Consider the following 26,601-nt stretch of genomic DNA (forward strand, 5'->3'; position numbering starts at 1 on the left):
GACCTCTTTTTTATAATGTCTGCTGGAAGCACTGTCAGACTAGAATCTTGGAGACAGGGTTCAAATCCCCACTGAACCATGAAGCTCACTGGGTGACCTTGGGCTAGTCATGTTCTCTGAACCTAACCTACCTCACAGGGTTGTTGAAGGGATTAAATGAGGAGGTGGAGAGCCACGTACGCAACCTTGAGCTCCTTGGAGGAAAAGGTGGGATATAAAATGCAATGAATAAAATAATGTTTTAATGTATTTTAAATCTTTTTGTTGGAAGCCGCCCAGAGTGGCTAGGGAAACCCAGCCAGATGGGCAGGGTATAAATAATAAATTATTATCAAATTATTATAATTAACAAAGCAGGAAGCAATGTTTTTCAAATGAAGAGGGCAGCTCTACACTTCGCAAAAGGAATGTGCTTGTCCCTTTTATTGAAGGTAATGGCAAAGTCCACATTTACTGGAGCTGAGCGCGCACACACACTGGAATGCAAAACAAATCTCTGGGGTTAGAATGTGCATGCAATACAAGCAGCTGGAGCATGATGAGGGCATCTAAGGACATTGCCCTGTTTGCACAAGGGCTTCCACTTGTACAATTCAACTTCCCCTCCCTTTCTTCTCTCTCTAAATCCCCCCCCCCAATCTGCTCAGGGGGGCTACAGTGAGCCACCAGAACAGAACAGAACTGGGGTGTGTGGAGAAAGAGAAAAGGGAATGGAAGTTCAGTTGCACAAGCAAAAGGGGCGGTTTTGCTGGACAAGAATCAATTTCTCAGACAATCACCAACTTTCCACATTCAGAAAAACAACAACACATAAAACAGCTTTTAGTGTTCTTCTTTATTTTAAATTAGCAGGCAAACAAAGGTTTTAAATCACAATATACCTTAAAAAGTTTCTAAGAATATTCATCTTTTAAAAAAAATATTAACAAAATGCCCTAGAACATCTCACACACTTTCGAAGAAACTAAGTTTATTGAGTGCTGACCATCGGTGATATTAAGAGTACAAAAGTAGAGCATTACGGAACATATTTCACATAGTGCAATATATTATTTTCACATTGTGCGAAATACTTTTGTCTGCCAACCTTGCTGCTCTCACATAGAACCAGTCCAAAGAGGTCTATTACACGACTGTCCAAAAACACAGGCGTTCCCTCTAGAAACAGAATGCCACAGTACAGCAGTCAAGAACCTACAGCCCACCATGTGGCGTGAGGCAAAGGTGGCCACCTTCAGTTGCTTGCTTGCTTCTTGCCTGTGTATCAAGCTCATAAATTATCCGTACAAAAGTAGCTTTAAACTGGCAGCAGGGAAGGCTTCCAGCTACGTTTCACTTGGCAGAAGATGAGCCCTTTCTTCCTCTGTGCCCGGAAGGTTTAGGGGATGGGATCTGCGCAAAAGAAGAAAGCATCCACAGCAATATTAAAACAGAAAGGCAAAATAAATTTAAAAAATGCCCCCACAAAAAAATTGCCTATTAAAAGGGAAGAAGGCTATAAAGCTGCAAATGGATTTGTGTTGCTTCAGTGCGGTTTCACATTTTTCCTTCCTCTTTCTTTTGCAAACCATGATTTACCTAGTCTTCCTGGCTGTGGTGACACACACGGTTTTACTCACCACCACGACACAGCATTATTTGGACTTGAATGTGGGGGAAATCAAAACAAGTTGCCACAGCTAATATGGCCAAGTGCCAGAGCTATACCAGCCAATGCCTCAGTCCCAGGAAAAAAATCTCTCTCCCTGAAGGTGCCTTGAACTTGCCATTGGGAATTTCCCTCCTGGGGGAAATAGCAGCTTTAGAGGAAAGATTTCATCAGGATTATGCCATGGCCCCTATCCTGATCAGCTTCCCCCAGCAGCTGAATTATTACAGAAAACATAGCAGTGAGGGGGGCATCCTAGCTGCGGACTGGTCTCCTTACAGAGGCTCCCTCAGTTCCTTCTTCATGGGGAGCGTGCCTTTTTTTATTCACCCAGGCCTTTGAAATCATTTGTTGCCTGACTTCTGATTTATTGCGTATTTCTGCTGCTGGTTCTCTTTTTCCTGTTAAAAATACTGTCCCTGCTCAGCTATCAAGCTCCCTGGGCGACTCTGGGGCAGTCGTGCTCTCTCTCAGCCCAACCTACCTCACAGAGTTGTTGTGAGGATAAAATGGCAAGGGGCTTTGTATGCTACCTTGAGCTTCTTTGGGGGGCGGGGAGGAGGTGGGATATAAATGTAAATAAATAAATTTTAGTTTACATCGAGCATCCAGAAATAAAGCAGGAAAAACTTAACAATTTGCTCAAATAGTTATTTGTAAGTTTAAATGAAAAAAGTCATATCCCCCTTTACTTCAATGTTATTGTGTTTTTTATAAAAAAAAATGTAGTCACAGTACCTTCTTCTGTGCAAGGCCTCGTAGATATAATATATTGCAAGAGCTAACCCCTAAAGAGAAAACAACTGGTTAGTATATTTGCAATGTTCCCACACTTTCAGATACCAGCAGAATAGAAGCTCATATCAAGAAAACTCTGGTTTACATACACTTATCAGCGCAAATCCACCCTGTATGGCTGCAGCCCATTCAAAACCCAGCTTGTCGTTTAGAAATCCACCTAATGTTGGACCTACAAAAGACCTAGGAGAAAGGGGCGAAACACACATTTAATGTAGGTCTGAGAAATAATTATCAATGCAGCTTGCACAGACTTTGCAACCCGGGGTTATGATTCAAGGTGCTTTGAAAAATTTGCACCACTTCTTAAGGAAAGCTAAACAAAAACATCCCTTCCCCCCAGTGTGAGCCACTGGAAGGATGCCGGGTACTTCTGCCCCCTGCCAGAGCAGCAGCTGCTTACTATGCTCTGCAAGACAAGAGACCAGAAAGGTGTGGCTAGCCCAAGACATTATAAAAGACTGGTTTGCATAGTTAGTGCCCCTAAAAAACATGCTGACAGCTCAAAATCAAAATGTGTTGTGTTTATAAACTATTATTACATTAGTCACACTTTGTTCTTAATGGGACTTCACTTAGTCAAGAGTAACTTTTCACATGGAGCACCAAAGTGCAATTAAATTATCATGGATTGAAACCTAGATTTCCAATAATTTTTTCCAGTCCTCTGAACGGGTACCCTTCCCACCCTTATCCTCTGGCTCTACGTCACCAATCACCTCTGGATCCAGATAAATTATTTTACCTAGGTTCACACCCACACCACACACTAGTGGCCAAAATTGTGGAAACCTTTTGGGAAAAGGTTATTTCCGAGGTTCGATGGCTCATAACACCTGATTGGCTCTCTAAACATTCGGGCTCATTGGCTACATTCAAATGAAGGAAAGCTACTGCATATCAACCAAAGCAAGTTGTGCTTCCTTTTTCTTTTGATAGAATACAGAAAATTGAACAAACCTTGTTGCATGACATTCTTCATTAACTTATCTTTCTAATGAATAATTTTATGGTACTGCTCCAAAAAAGTGGTGTTATGAGCCATCAAACCTCAGAAATACACTTTTCCCAAAAGGTTTCCACAATTTTGGACACTAGTGTATATTTAAAGCACATTTTTACCAATCGAATAGCTATGGCTTCTTCCAAAGAATCCTCAAAGCTACTGTTTCCCCCTTATAGAGCTATAATTCCCAACACCCTTAACAAACTACCGTTTCCCAGGATTCTTTGGGGTGGGAAAGCTTTGCGCTTTAAATTTATGTTGTGGGTGTGTCCTAGAACACCTAATGGCACCGCAGAGTCTAGAAATGCATGGGCTCAACCCAGTCCCCAAAGGGCATAACAGGGTGTGCCCCTTATCAAACAACTATAAGAATGGGTGACCAGGGAAGTTTAATGTTTAATAGATTATTGCATTTTAATGTTCTGTTGGAAACCGCCCAGAGTGGCTGGGAAAACTCAGCCAGTTGGGCGGGGTATAAATAAATAAATAATAATAATAATAATAATTCCTTTTGCCCCTCCCCTTGGTCAAAACATCTGAGTTGTGAGCTGGGCTCATGGTCAATTGGATCAAGTCCAGTATCAATTTCTAGAAACAAAAAGGTCTTTTGAATTATTTGAACAGAGGCTTAGAAATGTGTGCTAAGAGTCTGAAAGAGCCCCTTTTTTACTTGTATGATTTCCCCTCTAGTTTCCTCCCCATTGTCAATATACACAGCCAGTGCCGGATTTATGTAGAAGCTAAACAAGCTATAGCTTAGGGACCCACTCTCTTGGGGCCCCTAAAACATTTAAAAGGCGAGGGGGAATGGATGTACATTTCCAAAATAGAAGATAAAAAACAAATAAAATAAAACCTACATACAGCAACTGTGTTTTGTATAAGTAACGGGCATATATTCAACATAAAAAACAGCGACAATTTGTTGCTGACAAAGGACAGCTGGAAATATAAAGGGCCCCATTACCTTCGGTAGCTTAGGGTCTCATCAAACCCAAATCCAGCCCTGCACACAGCACTCACATTCCTACATAATGAATACTTTTAGGGTTTTCTCCAATGGAACTCTTATTTATGTAACCCACGTAAACTCATGTTTTGTAACTCACCCCCACCCCCAAACCTACTGAGACCTCGCCTCCTGTGAGTGAGCAGCGTTGCTTTGGCTCTGTAAGCACCAACACACGGAGAAGAGAGGAGGACATGGGAGTGCAAATGATAGGCCATCCATGGCCTTCTACATACCCAAGTGCCCATACTGCGCTGAAGAGTCCAGATACCAGGCCTAACAAGCTTAATCCTTCCTCAAAGCCGTTTTCACTGCAGGACAAAAGGCGAACAAACAGGTCATTTCCAAAGATACCAACTTTTCATTTTGAAATGCAAGTTTTGTTGTATTTACTTTGTAAATATTGTTTAGATCCGGCATCCCCAAACTTCAGCCCTCCAGATGTTTTGGACTACAATTCCCATCTTCCCCGACCACTGGTCCTGTTAGCTAGGGATCATGGGAGTTGTAGGCCAAAACATCTGGAGGGCTGCAGTTTGGGGGTGCCTGTCATAGAATCACAAAGTAGCAGCATCAACAACAGACCTGCCTTGTCTTTCAAAGGCAGTTGCAGGAAGAATAAAGGAATAAAATACTGTCTCTTCAAAATTTTCTCTATGTCCATGAAACCACATCTCATTCTGTAGTGAGACGTGGTTGTGGCGACTGAAAGGTACCACACTGGTACTCCAGTGGTACTCGCACTGGGGAAAGGGTTCATTAGCTCAGGGAGGGAAGCCGTTATTCTAAAAAATAAAAGCACGACCATCATCTTAATTCATATGTTGCCTTAGCTTTGCATATGAAATGGGGTGGAGAATCTGTGGTCATTTGGATGTTACTGGATTGCAACTCCCATCACCCCTGAACTTTGTGTCATATTGGCCGGGAGTCACAGAGTCCAACAACATCTGGGAGGAACAGACACACTACCTCTCAATATAAAGCATCCTGGGGCAGATCTATAATCATCAAAGGAATTCACTACAGAACAAGGGAACCCTATTCCAATTCACTTGCAATGGACTGCCAAAAAATAACATTTTTTTCAAAGCGTATGGAGAGACGATAACTTACTATGCATAACTGAGCATTTCAGGGAATACCGGGATACCGCTCATTCCAAGGGAAAAACCCAGCAGGACCAACATTAGAACAAAGAGCCAGAGTTTGCTGGGGGGGGGGGAGAGAAATTAAAATCCTAAAATAAGTTGAGGAAATGATGCAACATTCCTCATTTGGAGGAAGGTACTGGATATAGATTTAATAAATAAAATAATAAGCAAACACACACTTCATTATATAATTCATATATTAACTTTTTAAAGTGTTGGTAACAACATTTCTTTTTCCAGGTAGGTAGCTGTGTTGGTCTGCCGTCAAAACTAAATAAAAAACTAAGTTTGTCATTGGTATGAGCTTTCATGTGGTATCTGAAGAAGTGTGCATGCACACAAAAGCTCATACCAATGACAAACTTAGTTGGTCTCTAAGGTGCTACTGGAAGGAATTTTTTCTATTTTGTTTTTATAACATTTCTTTTATAGGAGTCCCTCCCCCCGATAGTAGTATTAGTAATAATATATTCTAACAACAAATGTGTGTTAGTGCCTTTTGCTAAGTTGCTTTATCTAAAATAAAAAACAGAAAATCAATTAAAAGCCAAAATTTTAACCAATAATGTAGAATACAAAATTCCTAAAATGCAATTGTGATTTTGTTAGTCACAGGCAGGCATCTGAAGTTCTAAGCTAATCGTCATGATTTTTGGACTATACTGAACATACAAACCCTTCATAATCTCTGAACTTCATTTGGGAAGCAGACAGCTTCCCAAATGTAGATCAGAGATTATGTTTGCCATGAGGAGTTGAGTTGAGAGGCAATGGGTGGCATGACAACTTGCCTAAGAGCATACAAGATGCTGCTATGTCACCTCCATAACTAGCTTTTCAGCTCAAGGAAAAGACCTCAAATTTACCTCCCACAGAATGAGAAAATATTGTTTGTCAGGGCACTCTGGGCAAGAATTGGGAAGGCCAAGCTTGAATCTGTGGCATTAACTGCTGGGATAACCCCTGTTTACACTATCTCCCAAGCTCCTTAGACACAAATGAGATGGAAGCAAATGTCTCCATTTTTATTTCAAAAAAGGGGGTGCATGCTTCTAAACATTTCAAGTTAAAAGTAAGGAGGGAGGGGAATACCAAAAGCTGAATAGTACACACTCTTTTATTGGCAGAATAAACAGCAGGCTGTGTACAGGCTGAATAAGGTCATAAGGGGACCACATATGTGATGTTAGAATTCAACAGCTTTTGGGTACAAAATATGAATATTTGTGGGCGGAGCATATACTGCCCTGCTTACTGATTTCTGAATAAGTGTGAAAGCTTCAGAACATGGGCAGACTGCCAGTGCCAGAGACACATTCATCCAGGCCAGCCCCGCGCCACCGAAACTATACCTAGAGCCGGCCCTACATTCATCAAGTGTGCATTACCTTTCAATGTGCAAGATGGGAGCTGGTCCTAACATAAAGTAGCATAATGCTGTCAGTAGGCCTCCAAAAATCATTAGCCACTTCCTTAAGTACTGCAAGAAACAGAGAAGCGAAAGACTTGACTTTTGTCAAAACAACTACATTTGAATTAATTCAACTGGCAGGAGGAAAAAATTATGTACCGTCCTTTATAAGTGTCACTTCATATTTTCTAAGGTAAAACAGTGACACTCAGGCCAGGCTGTGATGCTGAACTCTGGCACAAACAAAACCAGCATCCAGCCTCATACTTTGAGATGGTCTTTGGGATTGATGGAGTCATTTCAAAACCGGTTGGATTTCCAGCTTTCTATTGTCACTGCAGCTTTTACCCATTAATTTAAAGTTTTCCCTGTTCATTTGTCTAAAGGGGGCACCTGCATTTTGCAGAGGTTCCAGGACCTAGAACAGGCATCCCCAAACTGCGGCCCTCCAGATGTTTTGGCCTACAACTCCCATGATCCCTAGCTAGCAGGACCAGTGGTTGGGGAAGATGGGAATTGTAGTCCAAAACATCTGGAGGGTCGAAGAACATCCACCAAAATCTTACATAATGGGCAGTGGGATATGGCTTGGCCATTTGCATTGTATTGTTTTATGCACTGTAGCTTGCTGTTGTTTTATTGATTGTAGTTTTGAAATTATTTATTGTAAATGTTAAGAGTGGGTTTCTGTTTAATTTTCGTATGCTGATATTATTCTATACTATTCTGATGATTGCTGAACGTTAAATTATTTGATTGCTTATTTTAAAGCTATGTTTTATTATCACATTTTTGTATTGCATTAGATTGTTATAAGGTTGTTTTGTATTGCATTAGATTCTGTTTCTTCAGCTTGTAAACCGCCTTGAGTATTGTAAAATGGAAAGGCGGCATACAAATTAAAAGAACAGGAATTTCTAGTTATGAAGCCTACTGAACTTTAATCACTCTATAATGTAGAATCGCAACTTCAAAAACTAAGTAAAGGGCAGGATTCTGAACTCACCGGTAATTTATCACTGAGAAAACCAAGCAATGGTGAAGATAAGGAATAGGAGAGTGCTATCCCCAAGAAGACCAATCCCACATAACCAGCAGGCAATTTGAACTAGAAAAAGAAAGCAGATTGTTTGATATTTCATAAAAGTAGCATCTGACCCTCATTAAAGATCATTGTTGCAGCAGGGCAAAGTTAGATTTACAAGCAATTTACACACACACACAAACAAACAAACAAACAAACATAAAAATGCAACATTTGTGCATTTTTAAAAACAAAAACTTGCAACTTTTTTTTTAAAAAAAATAACTCAACTAGAGATGAGAAGGCCTGGGAAAAAAGGGGAAAATGTGGGGAGGGGACAGGTTTTTCCAGTTTTCTTCCAAATGGAAAAAAATGGCTTTGGGGGAAAAATGGGGGGAAACGGGCAAAAACCTGGATTCCCCCCCTTTTTTCCCCCAGGCCTTCCCATCTCTAACCTCAACAAAACTGGACAAAATGAAAAGGTTCACTGGTAGAGAAATGGGCTCTTATTTAGAAGTGAAACAAGCCCCAACATTTTAATGTTTTCAGTGTTTACTGAATACTTTTAGTTTCTGCAAGATTAGCCTATTTAATCTCTGCATTTAAAGAATCTTGTTCTTTAGTTTTCAGACTCCTTTATGATTGGCATGATGTTTCACATTTTATTTCTGTACACCGTTCAGATATTCCTTGTGTCTGAAATCAAACAAATTATACTGGAACACAAAGCACAATTTTGTTATGAGTAACAGATTTTTACTTTTATTTTATTTATTTTTTAAAAAACCTATTATGTACCAGTACTTTAAAAACAAACATAAAACCAAACAAAAAGTATTAAGGTATTAAGGGTTGTTATCCACCTAGGATGCAGCAGAAAATTGCATTTGTATTTATTTCACTTAGGCTTTAGCATTATGAATGCAAGGAATGTCCACTAACTCAATTAACTTTGCAGTTATAGAGAGGAAGAGCTTGTCATCTGCTCACCTGGCTGAGCTCTACCTCCGGCACTGTATTTCCCACTCCACTACTTATCAGCCTGTTTCTGGCCTTAAAGCTACAATACAGCAACTGCCATTAGGACACCTCTTGCAACTGACCCTAATGAAATTCCCACCAGGACCCTTGCAAAATTGATAATCTTATACAATTTTAGTTGATTTTGATCATTTTAGATGAAGCATTTGTATGAAAGGCTTTTTCCCCCAATTGCACCTACCTTTTCCATGACAAATAGTGACATGGTAGGATCCAGAAAGCCCAAGCATCCACTCAGTGTGAATATAGCTAAACAGAGGAAAATAACTTTTGGCAGAACAATAAGCTTCCAGAATGAATCTTTGCTAGGAGTGGAATCTGTAACAAGACAAAGAGTGACATTTTGGGCAGGTTATTTATTTTAATCATACTCGGTGTGAATGGCATGTTACAGAATGGGATAGGGCCCTGCCCCAAAGGAGCATACAATCTTTAAAGTTGACACTGGGAAAACAAAGGAAGACAATGCAAAACAAGACTCCTGAGCAAAGTTAGCAGTCATGGGAAAAGCATAGAGATTCTCTTATGGATCCCTAACTGATTAGAGACCAGGAAGCAAAAAGTAGGGATAAATGGAGTGGAGAGTTCTTGCAATAAAGAGTGAACAGTGTGTCCCACCCCTCCACCCCACCCATCAATAATAGAAGGCACCACTAATTTTTATATTGATCATAAATGATCTAGACTAGAGGAAGGAATACTGTGACAGCCAAGTTCACTGATAACACCAACTTACTGGAATAGCAAAGAGCTCCAAAAGGATTGCTTCATGGACATTAGAATGCTGGCTCAATGCAAACAATAGTATACTGGTGCACATTTGGGCAAAAAAATCCCAAACTTCATACATATATATCAAGGATCTCTGAGGTGGAAGTGATTACTAGAAAAGCAATCTTGAGGTTGCGATGGCTAGCTCAATGAAAACAGAGCTAATGTATGGCTGCAGTGAAAAGGGCAAATTCCACAATTGGGATCATTAGGAAAAGATTTGAAAACAAAACTGCCAATATCTTGACTTGGGCCAAACAGGTTTCTCAGGCTTTCAAAATGCTACAAAAACCTGCATCAATGTCATCTCCAGCTTTAAGGCACTTCAAAAGTATCACAGAAACACACAAAGGGACTTTTTACCACGCTTCCCAAATCAGCTGCATTTCCCCCTTTCCAGTCCTGTCCTTTGGTAGGTAAAAGCAAAGCTAGCGTTCAGGATAGACTGGAAAAACCCTCCTGAGTATGCATGTTTTGGGGTTTTTTTCCCTTTGCTTTTATGTTATGTATTTTGTGTTTTACACTGTGATGTTTTGATGAAGAATGGTATATTCTTGTTGTCATTGTTATTATTTTATTTATTTTATTATTACAATACAAGGGCTCTGTAGACTGGGCACAGCTATTACCGTCACCAGTATTACCACAGGTGAGAGGAAAGTTTCCTGCATTAATGTGTGGGAAAACAGGCTCCAAGAGACAATCTTCACAGTGAAGAATAGGGAAGTTCCAACCCAATTTGAACCAAAAGGCAATAAAGACACCACTTACCATATTTTGGTAAGAGGAACATGTTCAGCGGCACCAGGATCAGCACTAGGCACCCAAGTACGATGAAAGGGACTTCATAGCCAAAAGACTGGTACAAAAAGCCACCGAGAGGCGGTCCCAGCACTAGTCCCAGTCCAGTAAAAATTTCAAGGCTGCCCTTAAAGGGAAGAAAGGACAACAATGGCATGAGATCAGGTGGCCTAGTTGGGGCAGCAGGACAGAATTAGTGATAAGTACAAATTTTGCTTCTATGAAAGTATTAACTTTTTTTTTCTTGGCTTACGGAGTGTTTGAGTACATATAAACCTTTGATCTCTTTTTAAAAAAATAAAAAAATCTTGTCTACCCCATTGCCACAAGCTTGTTTTCTTAAAGTAAAAGGGTGTGGAGAGAACAATACTGGTCCAAGGAACAAGCTAAGCTCACATGGTGTAGTGAAAGCTATTATATACTACCATCTAGTCATGATTTTTTCTGGTCTGGTGCTATCAGCTTCCAGCTAAAAGGTCAGCTCTGAAAGCAACAACACAGATCTGCCTTTGTAGTTTAGTTACTTGTGATTTTCATACAAAATTAAAATGTCACGATCTTAACATTCCTTACCGAATGAAACTTTCCCAAGTTAATTTCAGTGTATTGAGACGACACCCAAAATGTTATTTGTGTGATGCAGGTCCCTTAGTGCCAACAGGTCCCAAGAGCATCTGAAGTGTTAGAACTTTTGCTTTACAGCCAAAAAGTCACAGGTTCAACCTCCCCCCCCCCCGCCCCCCGTTTGTGTCTTCAGACAGGGATGGAAAAGACTCCTGCCTATAACCCTGCAGAGAATGCTGCCACACATTTAAAGCAGTATCATGCCACATTACATATTAACTGTGATTACTCAAAAACAACTGCTGGCTTCATACATACCATAACTGTAGCAATGTTGTTGGGGAAAGCCTTGGCTAGAATAGAAAATGAGGCTGTTATGGCTGTGGCAAAGCCAATCGCATCCGCAGCTCGAACTGCAAAACACAACCCTATGAATATCGCCCCATCGGGTGCTCTGTCCAACATCCTAAAATCAAAAGAAAAGTTAATGCAGCTCCTTGGCCCCTTATGCATAAACATATCTAGTACAGTGCTCTCGTATAATAGACATGTTGGCAAGGCCCTCTTTTGTAAGTAGCACAGGCTGCAACGTATGGCAAGTATTGGGCAAAATCTGGCTGGCAAAGTTGTCATCTGCAGTGAATCCATAAAAGATATCTGAGAAAATCACTGCAATTAAGCAAAGGTTTATAAGTGGAGTGAAGCAGAATCCACACTCACATCTTGAGCCAGTGTCCTTTTGCATATAAGGGTTAGGAGCTGCTTTGGGCAAAGCATTTAAGTAATCTTTTGGATCATACAAATGATGTGGAGATTTATATTTCTTAAAGCTTGGAAGATAAAAAAAATGCAGTTCCAATAATGGCCAAAAATATAAAAAATATTAACAGATGCTGTATCCTGCCAAATATATGAGGTCCAGGAGAACAGCAATGGCTTAGGCCCTAGCTTACTGAGTTGAAGTCTCGTGGAAAGTACTTTTTTATAATTTTTAATATTTTCTTTGTTTTTGAAGATGCATCATAATCCCAACACACACTCACCCGAAGAGAATTGTGGCAACTCCTGAGACGAACATTCCAGCAACAAACATAAACTTTGCACCAATCTGTACAAGCTGTAAATTATAGAACAATAAAGTTATAGTGCTTCCGCAAGTTTTAGAGGAGTTTCAGTACCCAAATTTACTGTTCTTCCTTCGGTTTTTTATGAAAACAAAATTAAAAATCTGTGAGCTTAACTTCTCCCCACTCTACAGATTTACATCCAGCTCATTATCACACCTAAAAATATTCTAAATGGATAAGTGAATTAACCTACTTTCACAACAGCCACAGGTTACAACACTCTTTGCTGCTGATACTTTCCCATGCTGCACCACAGCACTACCATTAGCTAATAAATCCACTGCAGTAGTCCAGATACAAAGGTCAAGTCATCTGTCCAAGAGGGGGTCACAGGGGGTGAACCTGCCACAGCTGGAAAAAGGCACTCCTAGCCATTAAGGCTACCTGAGCCACCAGTGACCATGTTGGATCCTCCCAAGGCAATAGATCTATTCTGTCCAGGTGAGTACAAGCCTGCCCAGAACAGGTTGCCTTTATACCTCCTGGACTTAAAATCTCAGCACACATAACACCTGTATCTTTTTAGAATCCACCTTCCGTTTATTGTCCTGCATTAAGGCCATCACCACCTCCAAGCACTGGTATAGCAGATGGTGGATGAGGGTCAATGGGAGCACATTGCTTCAAGCCACATGTCTCTTCATTGTCTTTACAATTGAGGATAATGGGTATTAGGCTATAGCGACCTGGATTCATTGGATGGTATGAATTTCAGAGACCTCCTGTCTCATTGCGTTCTGGGATCTGCTGAGAGGACCTTTGAGATTGAGTCTACCTGTTTGCAGAGTCCACGGGGTAGAGGACAGACTGAAAGATATTCAAAGTAATGACTCCATAAGCATAGAAAACCCTTCCCTTTAATTTATGCCAATTCATTTAGGAAGCTTGAGATTTTCTAGATGTGTTAGAACACCTTAGTAAGGATCTACACAGGCAGGAGTTTAGGACAGTCAAATGAAAATGACACTGCCCTTCTGAGGATAATCGAAGCTTACATTATGGAAATTGTCAAACATACTTACATACTTTCCCATGATCAAAGAAGTCAGGAAGTTGAATAATGCAAAGCATCCAAAAATGAGACCAACTACAGTGCTACTAGCACCTTTCTTTTGTGCCTTAAACAAGGGAAAAAAAGAGAGGACTCAGCTACACTGATGCAAATAAAATGCTTTAAATGTGTTGTAAAGTGCAATATACCAATAGTGAGCTATGCAAAATTCAATGTATTTTAAAAACCGTTTTTTAAAAAAAGCATTTTCACAGCATTTTTATGTTTGTGTGGATTCCACCAGATAAAAGGTTTCCTTTAAACACAATGACTCGGAACAAAAAAATCTACGTCAAGCCAGAAATAGTTTAAATGGCTTAATTGTTACAAAACATTGCTGGTGGACATCGGAATTCCAGTTCAGAAGTCTCTCAAGTCTCCCTTAGTATTGACAAGGAAGTCCAAAGAAACACTGTAGTAGAACAGCTAGCTTGCTGCTGAACAACCCTGTGGTTGTGGATCTATGAATCTTTGCACCAAATGAATGGGGGGGCGGGGGGGGGACAGAGACAGAGAAAGCAAAATTCACATGAGCAGAACTTTGTAACAGACCTGCAGTCTACCAGGCACTTAGCCAAGCTGTTTTATTTTCTGAAGAAGAGAATGTGCCTTGCACCTAGTCATGGAAAGGAAAGGAAACAGCACACCACATGCCCCATATCTGCCTACATGGCACTTGTTATGCATGGATTCAAAGCTGCTTCCCACACTGCATTTTATACACAGGGGTGTATGAATGCACCTACACGAAAAGTAGAAATCTAAATATTTCCTACCACCGTAGAAAGTTGTTGGTGTGACAGGTCTAGCAGGTGTGACAGGAAGAGGTCTAGCAGAGCAAGGATGGGAAATCTGTAGGCCTCCGGAAACTGTTGGACTCCCAACTCACATCAGCCCCAGAGAGCATGGCCAATGGTCAGGAACTCTGATGACAACATTTGCAGGGCCACAGGATCCCCAACCCTGGTCTAGAGAGCTCACAACCCTTCAAGTATTATCTATGAGAACAAATGGCAAAAAGTGCCTTCAGACACTTCCCAAATAGAAGAGAAGATTAAAAAAAAAATGGGTAGAGAAATTGCATTCACCAGCAACATTTTGCAGTTTATATGTTGGTATTTCTTTACAACAAACACCACGGCACACTTTCCTCTCTAACCTTCTCTTCCTCCCAACCCTCCTTGTATCCCACCCTTGCTTTTTATGATTCTAACTATATAGTGTTTCTTCCCTCATTTTTCCTTATTTGCAATTCAATGGAAAATTGCAAGGAGAAATCTGATTTTTAAAAGACGATGGGAAACGAGACTTTTGTTAGACGTGTTGCTGGACAAAGTGTCATCAAGCAATTCTATCAAAGTCTTCATTTAAAAAGTTGTAATGATGTAAACATTGGATTGCCAAGTTGTATATCCATTTACCTCTCTTGGGAAAAAAGGTCCGAGGATTGAGTAGCAAATCATTGAACTGAAGTTGATAGATGCTGTAGCTACCAGTATAAATATCTGTTCTTTAGTGAGCCTTCGGGATACTTCAGTTGCCACCTGTGGTATGTCATTGTCTTAGAAGGAAAACAATATATTTCTTAGAATGTAAAAAAGCAAGATAGCATATGACTTTAAAAGTAGAAACAAATACATGTACAGTTTTCACAGGTTAAATTGGAAATATAAAAAAAAGTTCAGATATTTCAAGAGTCCAATGCAATTCCCTTTGATCCACTTCTTGCAATATTTATAGTACAATGCTATTGCAGAAAGCAGATTAATATTTGAGAGTGGGGAGAAATTAAGAGACAAAAGCTGGGTTTGACCTTTGAATGGTCACAATCTCTCCTTCATTCCATAACCTACTTTTCCAGTTTGGTTGTGTGGATAATGTATGAAAGAACCACCCTGAGCTCCATTGAGAAAGGACCACACCCAAGTCTAATACAATGAAATAAGCAACATGTGCAGGCTAGCAGTACAAGGGTCTAAAATAGCTGGACCTTGTTACGTTCATGTTCTAATGTAAGATAAGCCCACATGCAGTTGCAGCATCAGTGGGTGTGTCCTACTGTGATTTAATCATTTTTTCATTGAGCCTCGTGTCATTTCTACTATTCATCTACTGTATCTTTACACACTCAAAATTTAAGACCACCCCCTTTTCACTTATTAGAAAACAAAATTGGAAGGAGTTGGCTCAGGTGGGGGAAAGTAACTGTATGTGTTACATCTACTCAAAAGTAAATCCCAATGAGTCGAATGGGACTTACTCCCATGTAACTGTATATAGTTAGGTAAGAAGGTAGAAAGTCAAATTAATGAGATGTTGAAAGGAAGCATGGCACAAAGTAATTAGCTCTCTAGCAACATATATTTACTAGAATAAAACTGTCTCTGCCATTGTATATAACTCCACAATTAAAAAAACCACGGATTAATTGTTGGGATTATAGCCAATTTACCTTGTTATTTTTCTTTTGATTACCTTGTTTGGAGCGTAGTATACCAAAAGGCTGGTAAAGCATAACTAATTGCATGTGAACTGCGACCCTATCACCCTTACTTGTGAGTAAACTCTAAAACCAGTAGGATACATTTCTGAGTAAGTGTACCGAGTAGGACAACTCGCTATTAGGATTCAACCCCGCCCGGGGATTTGGAGATGGAGAGCGTGGGGAGAAGGAAAGAGACCTCTTCGAGAGAGGATAATAAATCGGAGCATTTTTACACCCACCTGGAAACTCGCCCGTCGCTTCGGGGCTACCCATTGTAAAAAAGGAAAAAAGGAAAAAAAAAAAGGCTGGATGCTGTAACTTCAGGCAACTTCCTCCCCCCCCCCCCGCGAGAAAAGAGCGATGGCTCCCCGGCTTTCCACGAGTAACAATCGGATCTTCCCAGCAAGGAGGGGCAACGACTTCAGCTGCTGCGACCCAGTAGGTTCAAGCCCGGGCGATCCACTCGGCAGAAAGGTTTTGCCGGGCGGCAGCAAGGAAACAGCTTCGGAAGCAAACCGGCGCCGAACTCTGATCCTGCTCCGGATCCCGGCAGGCTTCACTTCGGTTAGCTGAAAGCTGCGCTCGGAAGTTGCCTCATCCCGCAAGTTTTCCTCGGGCGGGGGCTTTTTAAAGGCGTAAAACCTCCTCCTCTGGTTGAGCCACCGTTACTATTGGTCTTAGATCTTGAGGCCGCTGGCAGTTTTAGAAGTGACCTCACCCTGCAGCTGAAAAGAGGGTTGTTTTGGTTTTTTGTTATGTCTTAAGACATCCGTAAGCAGTCTTGCTGAAAATCTGATCGAGTTATTTCCGTGCGGCTAACTTGGCTGCAACTGCAAGCATGCCTAAATTCGAAGTGAGACCCATAGAAGTCGATGTAGCTTACTCCCAGGTAAGTGGGTGTCTCAAACTCCCAAGGTGCAACAGACCCATTCTGGCAGCGATGTAAGCAGCTCATCTCTGGTTTCAAGGGCCATTCAGAAAGGTGATGCCCTCCTCTGGAAGGAGCGAGCCAGTGTATTTTAATGGCTATTTTTGCATGCCTCTGGGCAGGGGGTGAAAGGGTGGGTGTGTTGACCACAGAATAATAAGAAAGCTGAAACAGACCTCATTTCTTCTACATGTGAAGTGTCTCCAGCAAATGTCTGAACTGCATTGTGCAAAATTTCCTAGGATGGAGCGCTCATACAGAAATGTGGGCAACTTGCCTCTCTGTGGTTTCAACCCAGGAGCAGTTCAAACATTTGTATTCTCAAAAGCGCAAGGGACATGCTCTCTGATTGCCATTGTAAAGGTAAATGTAAAGGGACCCCTGACCATTAGGTCTAGTCGTGACCGACTCTGGGGTCGCGGCGCTCATCTTGCGTTATTGGCCGAGGGAGCCAGTGTACAGCATCCAGTTCATGTAGGCAGCATGACAAAGCCGCTTCTGGCGAACCAGAGCAGTGCAGGGAAATGCTGTTTACCTTCCCGCTGTAGTGGTTCCTATTTATCTACTTGCACTTTGACGTGCTTTCGAACTGCTAGGTTGGCAGGAGCTGGGACCGAACAACGGGAGCGCACCGACGTGGGGATTCGAACAGCCGACCTTCTGACCGGCAAGCCCTAGGCTCTGTGGTTTAACCCACAGTGCCACCCACGTCCATGATTGCCATTGTAATTTGAACCAAATGGTGTTGAGTCCAGCCTTGAACCCACTTCTTCAATGAATTATTTCCTCTTCCATAAATGCAGGAGCAGTGCTAAGTGCTGTAGCACCTGTGTTTTTCATTACCATCCTGATGGCAACGCACATCTAAGACTATTGGCAAAAATGAACTTTTGATCAAAGCGGCCAATTTGGCTTCAGTACCAAGACAGCTTCCCCATTTACAAAACATCCAGGCTTATGAAAAGTTTAATCACTTAAGAGTTTGCTCACTATTTTGTGATATTTTGGTTGGTCACACTAAAATAATTTTGGGATTTTCCAAAATAAATGTGTTAGCTTAAGACTTAGCTATGCATGTTTCAGCCTCATTAGTGTGTGTTCTTCTGTCTCTCTCTGACAAAAACTCATTTATTTGGCACACAGAATATTGCCCCAAGACCTTTGCTGTGATGTAAGTGGTATTGCTGTACCACACAGGCCTAGAATGGTTGGCTGCAGTTATATATGTGTACAATTTACTCACACCGGAATAAAGTTTTTTAAAATGTGTATTTTTGTAGGATTAATTTCTTGGTTTTAAAATTCCAAACCCTGTACAGTATTTGGCAAAGGTCCGTCTTTACAATCCGAGCCCTTCCTGCCCATTCCGGCCAATCCTCAGCTGGCGCTCCAAGGAACAGTGGGGCGCATCTCTTGCCATTATCTCGGGACTCTTCTTCCCCAAAGTCACCCGTTCCTACACCACCTTAATCTACCCAAGAGACGCCGAAAGATCCACAAGAAAAGCGACTCTTGGCGAGGAGGAGGGCGACCCAGGAGGGGCGTCTCCGCAGAGACCCGAATCTCCTCTGGAGCAGAGGAAGAGCAGCAGCCCGCAACAAGGAGCCTCGAAGGCGGAAAGGTTTAGCAGCCCTGCCCCGCATTGCCACGCCTCGGCGCCCCACATGGCAAGTCGAGGGTCGCCCGCCGGAGCCGCCCCCCAGGGGCGAGAAGGAAAGACTTCGGCTCCGGCAACAGAGAGGCCTCGGAGGGACTGCTCGAGAGCAGCAACCGAGGAACCCTCTTTCGGGTTGCTGTCGTGCTTTGCTCCAGCCTGGTCCGTTCACCGACTTTTCCGCCGGTGCCTTTTGAAAAATTCGGAGTTTTTTTGGTCTATCCAGCATGGAGAATTACGCAGCCTCCTCCTCCTCCTCCTCCTCCCCCCTGCGCAGGAACCGCCAAGAAGTCGCGCATTGCGAGTGTCAGGAGCGTGGTGTGTTTATGCAGGACAACAGGGAATCTGGAGGCGGAGCAGGCACGGCGGGTCTCTCGGTCTGAGAGAGAGGCTAGCCTCACTGCCTCGGAGTAGCGGGCCCAGCCGCCGCCAGCCCGGCAATATAACGGACGCCCCCCGTGTGCTCCTCTCTATAAAGACAAACGGATGACCAACCAAACCGCAAGGTCTCCTAAAGAACGACCGGCAACGGCTTTTTACCTCCTTTAGTTTTCGCCTCCAAGCAGGCGAAATGGTCAGACGCCTAAAACTGCAGGCGCGCGCGGCTGCGCAGGGAAGGAGAGCGGGGTCCTCGCGGCCTTAAATAGGCGGGCGGGCTGCTCCGCCCCTTCCTTTTCACCATCGGTTCGTGGAAGCTGTGAGGTGGGTGCAGCGCGTGTCGGGTCTCTCTCTCGCCCCCCCCCCCGTTTCTCCTACTTACCGGGGTGTTGGGGGGGGGGGAGAGGAGAAAGACGGTCTTCTCTTTGCTGTTCGCTTCCTCTTGTTTTCTGCCGCTCCACGTTTAACAGGCTCCGTTCTTTTGTTTCAGCAACCCCCCGGGCGGGAGAGTCACCACCAACCATGGCCGAGGAAGGGTAAGTGCGAGCGGACGGGGCGGAGTGAGGCCTCCTGGAAACCTCTCTCCTTCTCTTCCCCGACTTTCGGGCCCTGCGCGAGGACTTCGCCTTCTTGCTCACGTGGCTGGGCCCAAGTTGCTCTCCTCCAGGGCCGCTTGAACCACGTGCTTTGCGAAGGCCCCGGAGAGCCTTTCTCCTCTTCCCGACCCCCCCCCCCCCCGCGCTTTCAGATAACTGGAACCTGGCGCTTTAGTGCAAAATGGGCCACTCCGTCGGTGTTGCGGGAGGGCCTGAAAGTTTGCAGGAAGAAAGTTTCCAGTTCTCCCCTCTTCCTTGCTCTCCCCCCCCCCCGCGAATCCGTAGTCTCCATGCGGTGAACGGGTCTTTTTTTCCCTGGACGCCAATGTGGAATGGGGGGTGGTGGTGGGAAACTGGACGTCTGTAAACATTAATTTGATTTATCGTGGGATCCCAGCGGAGCAGCAAATGGTCCTGGCAAATTTCAGAGGGGTTTTTAGCCTGCTGTGCAGAGACTCGAAAAGCGTCCTGTCCCATGTAGACTTCACTGCTACTGCCATTGTTACAGCATTGATCCTCCAACGTGACCCTCCTTCCTATTTTATCCTTGCAACATAACCTTATGGCACCCTAGGAGTGTTAAAGTTTGGTGTTGCTCCACGTCTTTTTCATTGCCTATTTGTTTTAAGGATAAAGCTGCACTAAAGTTTGTAGAAGTTTATCCCAGAATATTTATTGGTGTTCTGAGTTGTAATTGGCTGTGTTGATATGCTCCTTACAACCCCATCCCAAACCACTGTTACTAGTGACATATCTCCAGTCTTTGGCTTATTGCCCTTTCTCCCATATATTAAATTCTCAGGATGCTGATTTTGCTGTAGTCAGCAGCTTCATGGGTTGCAGCAGGCAGAGTGGAAGAGTTGGAATTGTAACTTACAAAACAATACTTATTATCTCCCTTAATTCATATAGACCTCATTCTTTTTATGGCCTTGATCAGCTTAAAATCAGCATTGTGGCTCGTAAGCTGCAGTTTTGAACTTGGGACTGTTTAAAAGAGAACCCTCTCTTTCCAGCCACTCTTATTAACGATACCTATGAAAACGGGGTCCGGGGATACAGTTATTGCCCCTTGAGAAGTAAAAAGGATAATATATTTGGATTGGCTTTATTTATTACTTGATCTAGAAAAAATGATCAATGAGGTTAGCAAGCTTGCAAGTAACAAAAACTCCATGGCACATTATTTTTAAATTGTACATACACAATTTAAACAGATTTCATTTGGTAGGGTTGCTGACTAAGCAAGGTGATGTGCAAACTTAATATTTGTTGTGTATTACCAAACATTCATTTAAAGTTGTCAGTAATGTAGGAAATTCAATTTTAGGAGTTTCTAGGAAAGAACAATCTGGGAAACATAAATACACATAGGGGCCATATGTAGAATATTTCGTACAGTTCTGGTACCTCTTTCTCATGAGATCATAGAATTCAAAAATAAGTATGCAGGAAAGTGCAACTAAGATGAACAAGGGCAGACCTCCCGTATAAGGAAGGGTATAACCTGCTGTTGCTTTTTGTTTCAAAAGATACCCAGAAGTAGTCTTTTGAAATTCTCAGTAGTTTTAATATGCATAAGAAGACGCTGGTATTGCTGGCCATCCTAAAACCCAAATTGTCAATGAAAATGATAGTTTGGGGTAGCCAGGAGTAACTGGAGTGCAAAGAAGTCAAGGCGTTCACTGTTCTAAGTAAGCTGTTTTTAGAAGTTCTAATTGTAGTGTTTTAAGTATTAGACGTTTGCTACTCTGTGCTCTGTTAAGAAATACATGCATTCAACAAATTAAGCCACGATCTTTTGTTCAGATTTGTGCAAAAAAATCTTGCTGTAGCAGTTGAATGAATCAGTGTTTGGGTACAATGTATGTCCAATTCCAGATGTTGATTTAAGTGCCATGCCAGTTCAAAAATATCTGGCTGGCCACTGTTAACAGCAAAAGGGGGCTAGGTGAACATTGGTTAAATAAAGCAAGTTCATGTTCTTCTGTGATTTTTCATTTGCTAGCATTGCTGCTGGAGGTGTAATGGATGTCAACACCGCCCTTCAAGAAGTGCTGAAGACCGCACTTATCCACGATGGCTTAGCCCGTGGAATTCGTGAAGCTGCCAAGGCCTTAGACAAGTAAGTGCTGGATGCTAACTAGTATGTGTGCCTCCATGTTGTCAGGTATTTTCTGTAAGTGAAAAGAAAGTTGCTCAGGGTAGCTTACAATATTAAAAAAATCATTACATTCTGTAAAAATAATTAAAATACCACCATGGCAGAGACCAAAAATAAAACTTAATTAAAACAGCATATATTTAGCAGGTAACAGCCTGCGAGAATAAAAATGCCTTCACATCATATTAGTGAAAGACGGGCAGAGAAAGAACTTCTATGGCTTGCAGGACAAAGTGTTCAACAGTTTATAGATTATGAGATGAGAGCTACAGGTTTTGAATGATGACTCTCTTAAAAAGTCGGATACCCCTTCACTCTTGCTATGAGTGAGAATAATAGTCTGACAAACCTGTACATATAGATTGATCTTAAGAGTAGGAGCCACAAATAAGTCTAGTAAGGTCATGGTGGTGGGAATAATATAGTAAAAGCACCCAGTGTAGTTTGAAAGACTCTAAATGGTTGTGTTAAGATTACTCGTAACTAGGTAAATAAAACACATTTAAAAACCTGGACTAAATTGTTACTGATGGGTCATCTGGTACTTTAAGCTACATTTAAATTGCAGCAGTGGTATGAAATTCACTAGTATACTAGTTGTGCAGTTCTTTGGTACTAACTTCAAAGTATAAAGAAAACATGATCCATGACTTTGATCCCAATTTCCCTCGTGTGACTTGAAAAGAACACACAGAGATTTCCTGTTCTACTTTCCCAGATAATGTCCTATTGATTTGTGGACTCATAGGAATGGTTTGGGGAAACTACAGATATTTAGTGCGGAGTCAGTGGAATTTGGCCTTTTTGGGTGAACAGAAGAGCACTTGGAATTGGATCTTTGCTGTAGTCCACTGTGTAACTAATAATGGTCTGTTGTTTTAGACGCCAAGCCCACCTTTGTGTCCTCGCATCCAATTGTGACGAGCCCATGTATGTCAAACTGGTTGAAGCACTTTGTGCTGAACATCAAATCAACCTGATAAAGGTAATGATTATGTACTTCTTTGACTTAATGCAAAAGCTATTTTGTTTGTTCAGTAAAATATTTTCTACTGAATGTAGCATCTAGATCAGGCATCCCCAAACTTTGGCCCTCCAGCTGTTTTGGACTACAATTCCCATCTTCCCCAACCACCGGTCCTGTTAGCTAGGGATCATGAGAATTGTAGGCCAAAACATATGGAGGGCCAAAGTTTGGGGATGCCTGATCTAGATGCTTGACTTTTTAAGTACTGTTCATGCTGTACAGTGATGATAACTTGGCTCCCTCTACTGAGACTTGTGAGGAGAACAACCACTAACGTTACCCTTTATGTCTGAGTGCACAGCTTGCTTGCTTTCTGTGCTTGCCATCTTATTTTGAGGGCAGCACTAATGGAATTTAAAATCTTTGACAGGTTGATGACAACAAGAAACTGGGTGAATGGGTAGGTCTCTGCAAGATCGACAGAGAAGGAAAACCCCGTAAAGTTGTGGGCTGCAGTTGTGTCGTTGTCAAAGTAAGTTGAAGAAAGTGCTATTTTTAAAAAATGGGTACAAATTTTAGAGCAGTTTTATTCGCTAAGTGTTTTATTGGGCCTTTACATACTGTTGCCAACATTTTGGTCTCACATTGCAGCTCTTGAGCTTGATTAATCCTGACCTGAATGTCATAATTATTATCAGCATAACAGTTACCAGCAAAGAAGCACACCACTAGCTGCTTTGCTACTGTTGGAAGAGAAATAAATTTTTGATTGGCGCCTGTGGTGGGTGAATGAGAAATTGGGTTTAGAGGGGACTTTCTGCATGTTGGGAATATTGAAAGAGATGCAATTTCGCTACCCATACAGCTAACTGATGTTTTGTTGCTCTTTTAATCTTCTAAATACTTGACAAATTTAAACCATGCACCTCATATTTCTCATAAGTAAAACATATTAAATGGTTGTTCTGTAATGGTGCACAAACTAATTATTTGTTCCCTTTCTTGTTCAATGGGCAACTCTGCCAGCTGGATAAAATCTGCTTAACTTTCAAGTGTTCTGCAGAAATGCAAACTATTGCTGGCAATAATAAAGCCAGGGTACGAGCCTTGAAGACTAGGTAGTCATTGAGGTCCCAATAAATGGCTACATTTTGGTTTTTAAATATGGGTTGACTTTATTTTACTGAATGCCCTGTTTTTAGTCCCCCAAAATGGGCTCTGACATTTGGCTTATTGTCTTATTAATGCATTTCTTATTGTAGGACTATGGCAAGGAATCTCAGGCCAAAGATGTCATCGAAGAGTACTTCAAGTGCAAGAAATGAACCAATAAAATATATTTGCGCCTGACAGTGTTTGTGTTTTGCTGGTCTTGAGATAGATAACCTTTTTTATCAAATGGAACTAGTTGGTCTCTTGACATCCATTAATTTCTAAAGTACCGGTGTACGTTTTGGAACGGTAATACAGAGTGGTACCTTGGTTTAAGTACACAATTGGTTCCAGAAGTCTGTACTTAAACTGAAGCGTTCATAAACTGAAGCGAACTTTCCCATTGAAAGTAATGGAAAGTGGATTAATCCATTCCAGACGGGTCCGCAGAGTACTCAACCTAAAGTGTACTTAACCCAAAGTATGAGTGTAATTGGTTCTGGAAGTCCGTACTTAACCTGAAGCGTACTTAACCTGAAGCGAATTTTCCCATTGAAAGTAATGGAAAGTGGATTAATCCGTTCCAGACAGGTCTGCGGAGTACTTAAACTGAAAGTACTTGAACCGAAGCATACTTAAACCGAGATATGACTATTGTCTGCCTTAATACAAGGAAAATTGAAAAATGAAGTGGTTTGAATTCTATCATATGTTCATGGGTATTGTGTTCATTCTGGACTTTAATTATGTAGAGAGGCTACAGATAGATTACTCCCATTTCCTTCCAGGACAGTTTTGTATGTATGTAATTACAGTGGTACCTCGGTTTATCAACACAATTGGTTCCGGAAGTCTGTTCATAAACTGAAGCGTTCATAAACTGAAGCGAACTTTCCCATTGAAAGTAATGGAAAGTGAATTAATCCGTTCCAGACGGTCCGCAGAGTAAGCGTTCATAAACTGAAGCAAACTTTCCCATTGAAAGTAATGGAAAGTGGATTAATCCGTTCCAGACGGGTCCGCGGAGTACTGAAGCGTTCATAAACTGAAGCGTTCATAAACTGAAGCATGGGTGTAATTGGTTCCGGAAGTCTGTTCATAAACTGAAGCGTTCATAAACTGAAGCAAACTTTCCCATTGAAAGTAATGGAAAATGAATTAATCCGTTCCAGATGGGTCCGCGGCGTTCATAAACCGAGGTGTTCATAAACCGAGGTTCCACTGTAATCATAAGTCAATCTCAGTAAGTTGGTTGAGAAACCATACAGGAAGCAACTTGAATCGGATTATACATACGGTAATGCTGTCTCTACTTGCAGACATGATGTTTGACACAGCTGGATTGAACACTCTTTGAAACCACTCTCCATTAAGTAGGCACTTTAGAGAGCCTTGTCTTCCTTTAGATATGGAGGTCCCATACCATGCTGGGGTGTATAGGCAGAATATGTGCTAATAGTTTGTACTGTAGACTAATGAAAACCCAGTCAAGGAGCAAACCAGTACAATAAGGTCATAATTGCTGCCATATTGTTCAGTAGTGGAAGTTTCTGGACTAAAGCCAGGTTATTGGCCTTGGGTCTTAGCTGGGATACCAATTTGAGATGGAAAAAGTGCAGGTGCTGCAATCTTTCAGGCGCATCTTTCGGGGTGGGTGGCACTGCCCACTTCTGGTCACATTGGACCCTCTGGTAGGGGCAGGCAGTGCCTGCTCAGCCAGTCTGGGGCTGGGAGCCTGTTTAAGGGGGTGGCCACACAATACTGCAATTCCATGTACTTCGCTCAGAAACGAGCTCCACTGAGTTCAACAGTGTTTGTTGGTATTCCCAGATAAGTACCGGTATGAGTAGGACTGCAAGCATAGTCTGCTAAGGTTCTCATAAGAGTCTGCAAGAAAGAACAAATGTACTGAGGCTTTAGGTTTAATGGGCCAGAGTCCATTTTATCAGATGAATAAAATATGAGTGCAGAAAATAAAAGTATTTTTATTTAAAAAAGTGATGCAAGAGAGAACAGCAGGTATGTCAAATACAGAGCACAGTGGTGCTTTTTAGCATGTGCTGAGAGAGATTAAATTTGGGGATTGTCTACTCTGATGTCATTTCAGAAAAACCCAGACATGTCATGCCTAGGGTCTGCGCTCATTGCTCCAAATGACAGCGCCATTTTGGCTGCTCCCAGCTTTTTCTACTGTGGTGTCAGCTGCTACCTGGGTATCTGTATCACATTTTTCCATAGCACACAAAAGTAGGATGTTACCAGGGTGTTGTGAACGCTCAGTATCACTTTGCAGAAATTCGACAGGTCAGCAGAAAGATTTTAATATTCCTGCTTAGTTCTTGACAAGATCTCTCTACATGGCTTCTCGCTTGGCTTTTTGAAACTGGGTGACTAGTGTTTGAGGTTTGTTCCTTTATGCAAATTGTACTGAAACAGGAGTTCACGTTGCCAGAGTTCTATGAGAGCTGAATGTCTGCATGAGTAACTTCAAAATCTATCATGCAGACATATTTTCATTTCACATTAGGATTTCCCTGATACGTTTTGCAGTTGCTCCAGTGGCAAAGGATCAGGAACTGTCGGCAAGAAATCGGTAGACTGGGCAAGTACTTGGTTGCTGGTTCCAGTCATTCATTTTAAGCTACACTATATCCTTGCAAATGAAGGAATACACAATCTGGTAGTAAATGTGCACTCAAAATGATTTGCACAGTAAAAGCAAAGAACCCCTGGACGGTTAAGTCCAGTCAAAGGTGACACTGGGATGCTGCGCTCATCTGACTTCAGGCCAAGGGAGCTGGCATTTTTCTACAGGGAATTTACATGTGGCCAACATGACTAAACCACTTCTGGTATAATGAAACACCCTTTG

At 42.0% G+C, this 26,601-nt stretch overlaps 2 protein-coding genes and 3 non-coding genes across 5 annotated transcripts; 4 read left to right on the top strand and 1 right to left on the bottom strand.

The window, feature by feature from the left end:
- Window positions 1-854: 854 nt before the first annotated feature.
- Window positions 855-17,010, bottom strand: SLC18B1 (solute carrier family 18 member B1). Its single transcript, XM_035108970.2, has 14 exons — window positions 16,130-17,010; window positions 14,827-14,966; window positions 13,377-13,472; window positions 12,271-12,344; window positions 11,546-11,693; window positions 10,634-10,790; window positions 9,273-9,409; window positions 8,033-8,134; window positions 7,004-7,095; window positions 5,578-5,673; window positions 4,698-4,772; window positions 2,536-2,629; window positions 2,387-2,436; window positions 855-1,392 (listed from the first exon to the last, which is right to left on the bottom strand). The coding sequence occupies exons 1-14, from the start codon at window positions 16,161-16,163 to the stop codon at window positions 1,326-1,328; spliced, it is 1,362 nt and encodes a 453-aa protein (XP_034964861.2). The 5' UTR covers window positions 16,164-17,010; the 3' UTR covers window positions 855-1,325.
- A 2,053-nt stretch (window positions 17,011-19,063) lies between these two features.
- On the top strand, window positions 19,064-23,929 carry RPS12 (ribosomal protein S12). The gene is made up of 6 exons (XM_035108971.2): window positions 19,064-19,174; window positions 19,341-19,386; window positions 21,455-21,571; window positions 22,493-22,595; window positions 23,008-23,109; window positions 23,840-23,929. The coding sequence occupies exons 2-6, from the start codon at window positions 19,373-19,375 to the stop codon at window positions 23,900-23,902; spliced, it is 399 nt and encodes a 132-aa protein (XP_034964862.1). The 5' UTR covers window positions 19,064-19,174; window positions 19,341-19,372; the 3' UTR covers window positions 23,903-23,929.
- LOC118083287 (small nucleolar RNA SNORD101) lies at window positions 21,883-21,959 on the top strand. The gene has a single exon (XR_004692363.1). It is a non-coding gene; the product is annotated as a small nucleolar RNA SNORD101 (small nucleolar RNA).
- LOC118083296 (small nucleolar RNA SNORD100) lies at window positions 22,851-22,939 on the top strand. The gene has a single exon (XR_004692372.1). It is a non-coding gene; the product is annotated as a small nucleolar RNA SNORD100 (small nucleolar RNA).
- Window positions 23,597-23,729, top strand: LOC118083293 (small nucleolar RNA SNORA33). The gene has a single exon (XR_004692369.1). It is a non-coding gene; the product is annotated as a small nucleolar RNA SNORA33 (small nucleolar RNA).
- Window positions 23,930-26,601: the final 2,672 nt, after the last annotated feature.

This window comes from Zootoca vivipara, chromosome 3 (assembly GCF_963506605.1).
Source record: "Zootoca vivipara chromosome 3, rZooViv1.1, whole genome shotgun sequence".
Taxonomy (NCBI): domain Eukaryota; kingdom Metazoa; phylum Chordata; class Lepidosauria; order Squamata; family Lacertidae; genus Zootoca; species Zootoca vivipara.

Excerpts from the sequence above, each read along its gene's own strand:
- SLC18B1 (XM_035108970.2), bottom strand. The coding sequence starts at position 16,163 with ATGGGTAGCCCCGAAGCGACGGGCGAGTTTCCAG. Across the intron at positions 14,967-16,129 it reads AGCGACGGGCGAGTTTCCAG|ACAATGACATACCACAGGTG; the intron begins GTGGGTGTAAAA and ends TTTCCTTCTAAG. Across the intron at positions 9,410-10,633 it reads GTTCCTCTTACCAAAATATG|ATTCCACTCCTAGCAAAGAT; the intron begins GTAAGTGGTGTC and ends GTCTTGTTACAG.
- RPS12 (XM_035108971.2), top strand. Across the intron at positions 22,596-23,007 it reads ATCAAATCAACCTGATAAAG|GTTGATGACAACAAGAAACT; the intron begins GTAATGATTATG and ends AATCTTTGACAG. Across the intron at positions 23,110-23,839 it reads GCAGTTGTGTCGTTGTCAAA|GACTATGGCAAGGAATCTCA; the intron begins GTAAGTTGAAGA and ends TTCTTATTGTAG.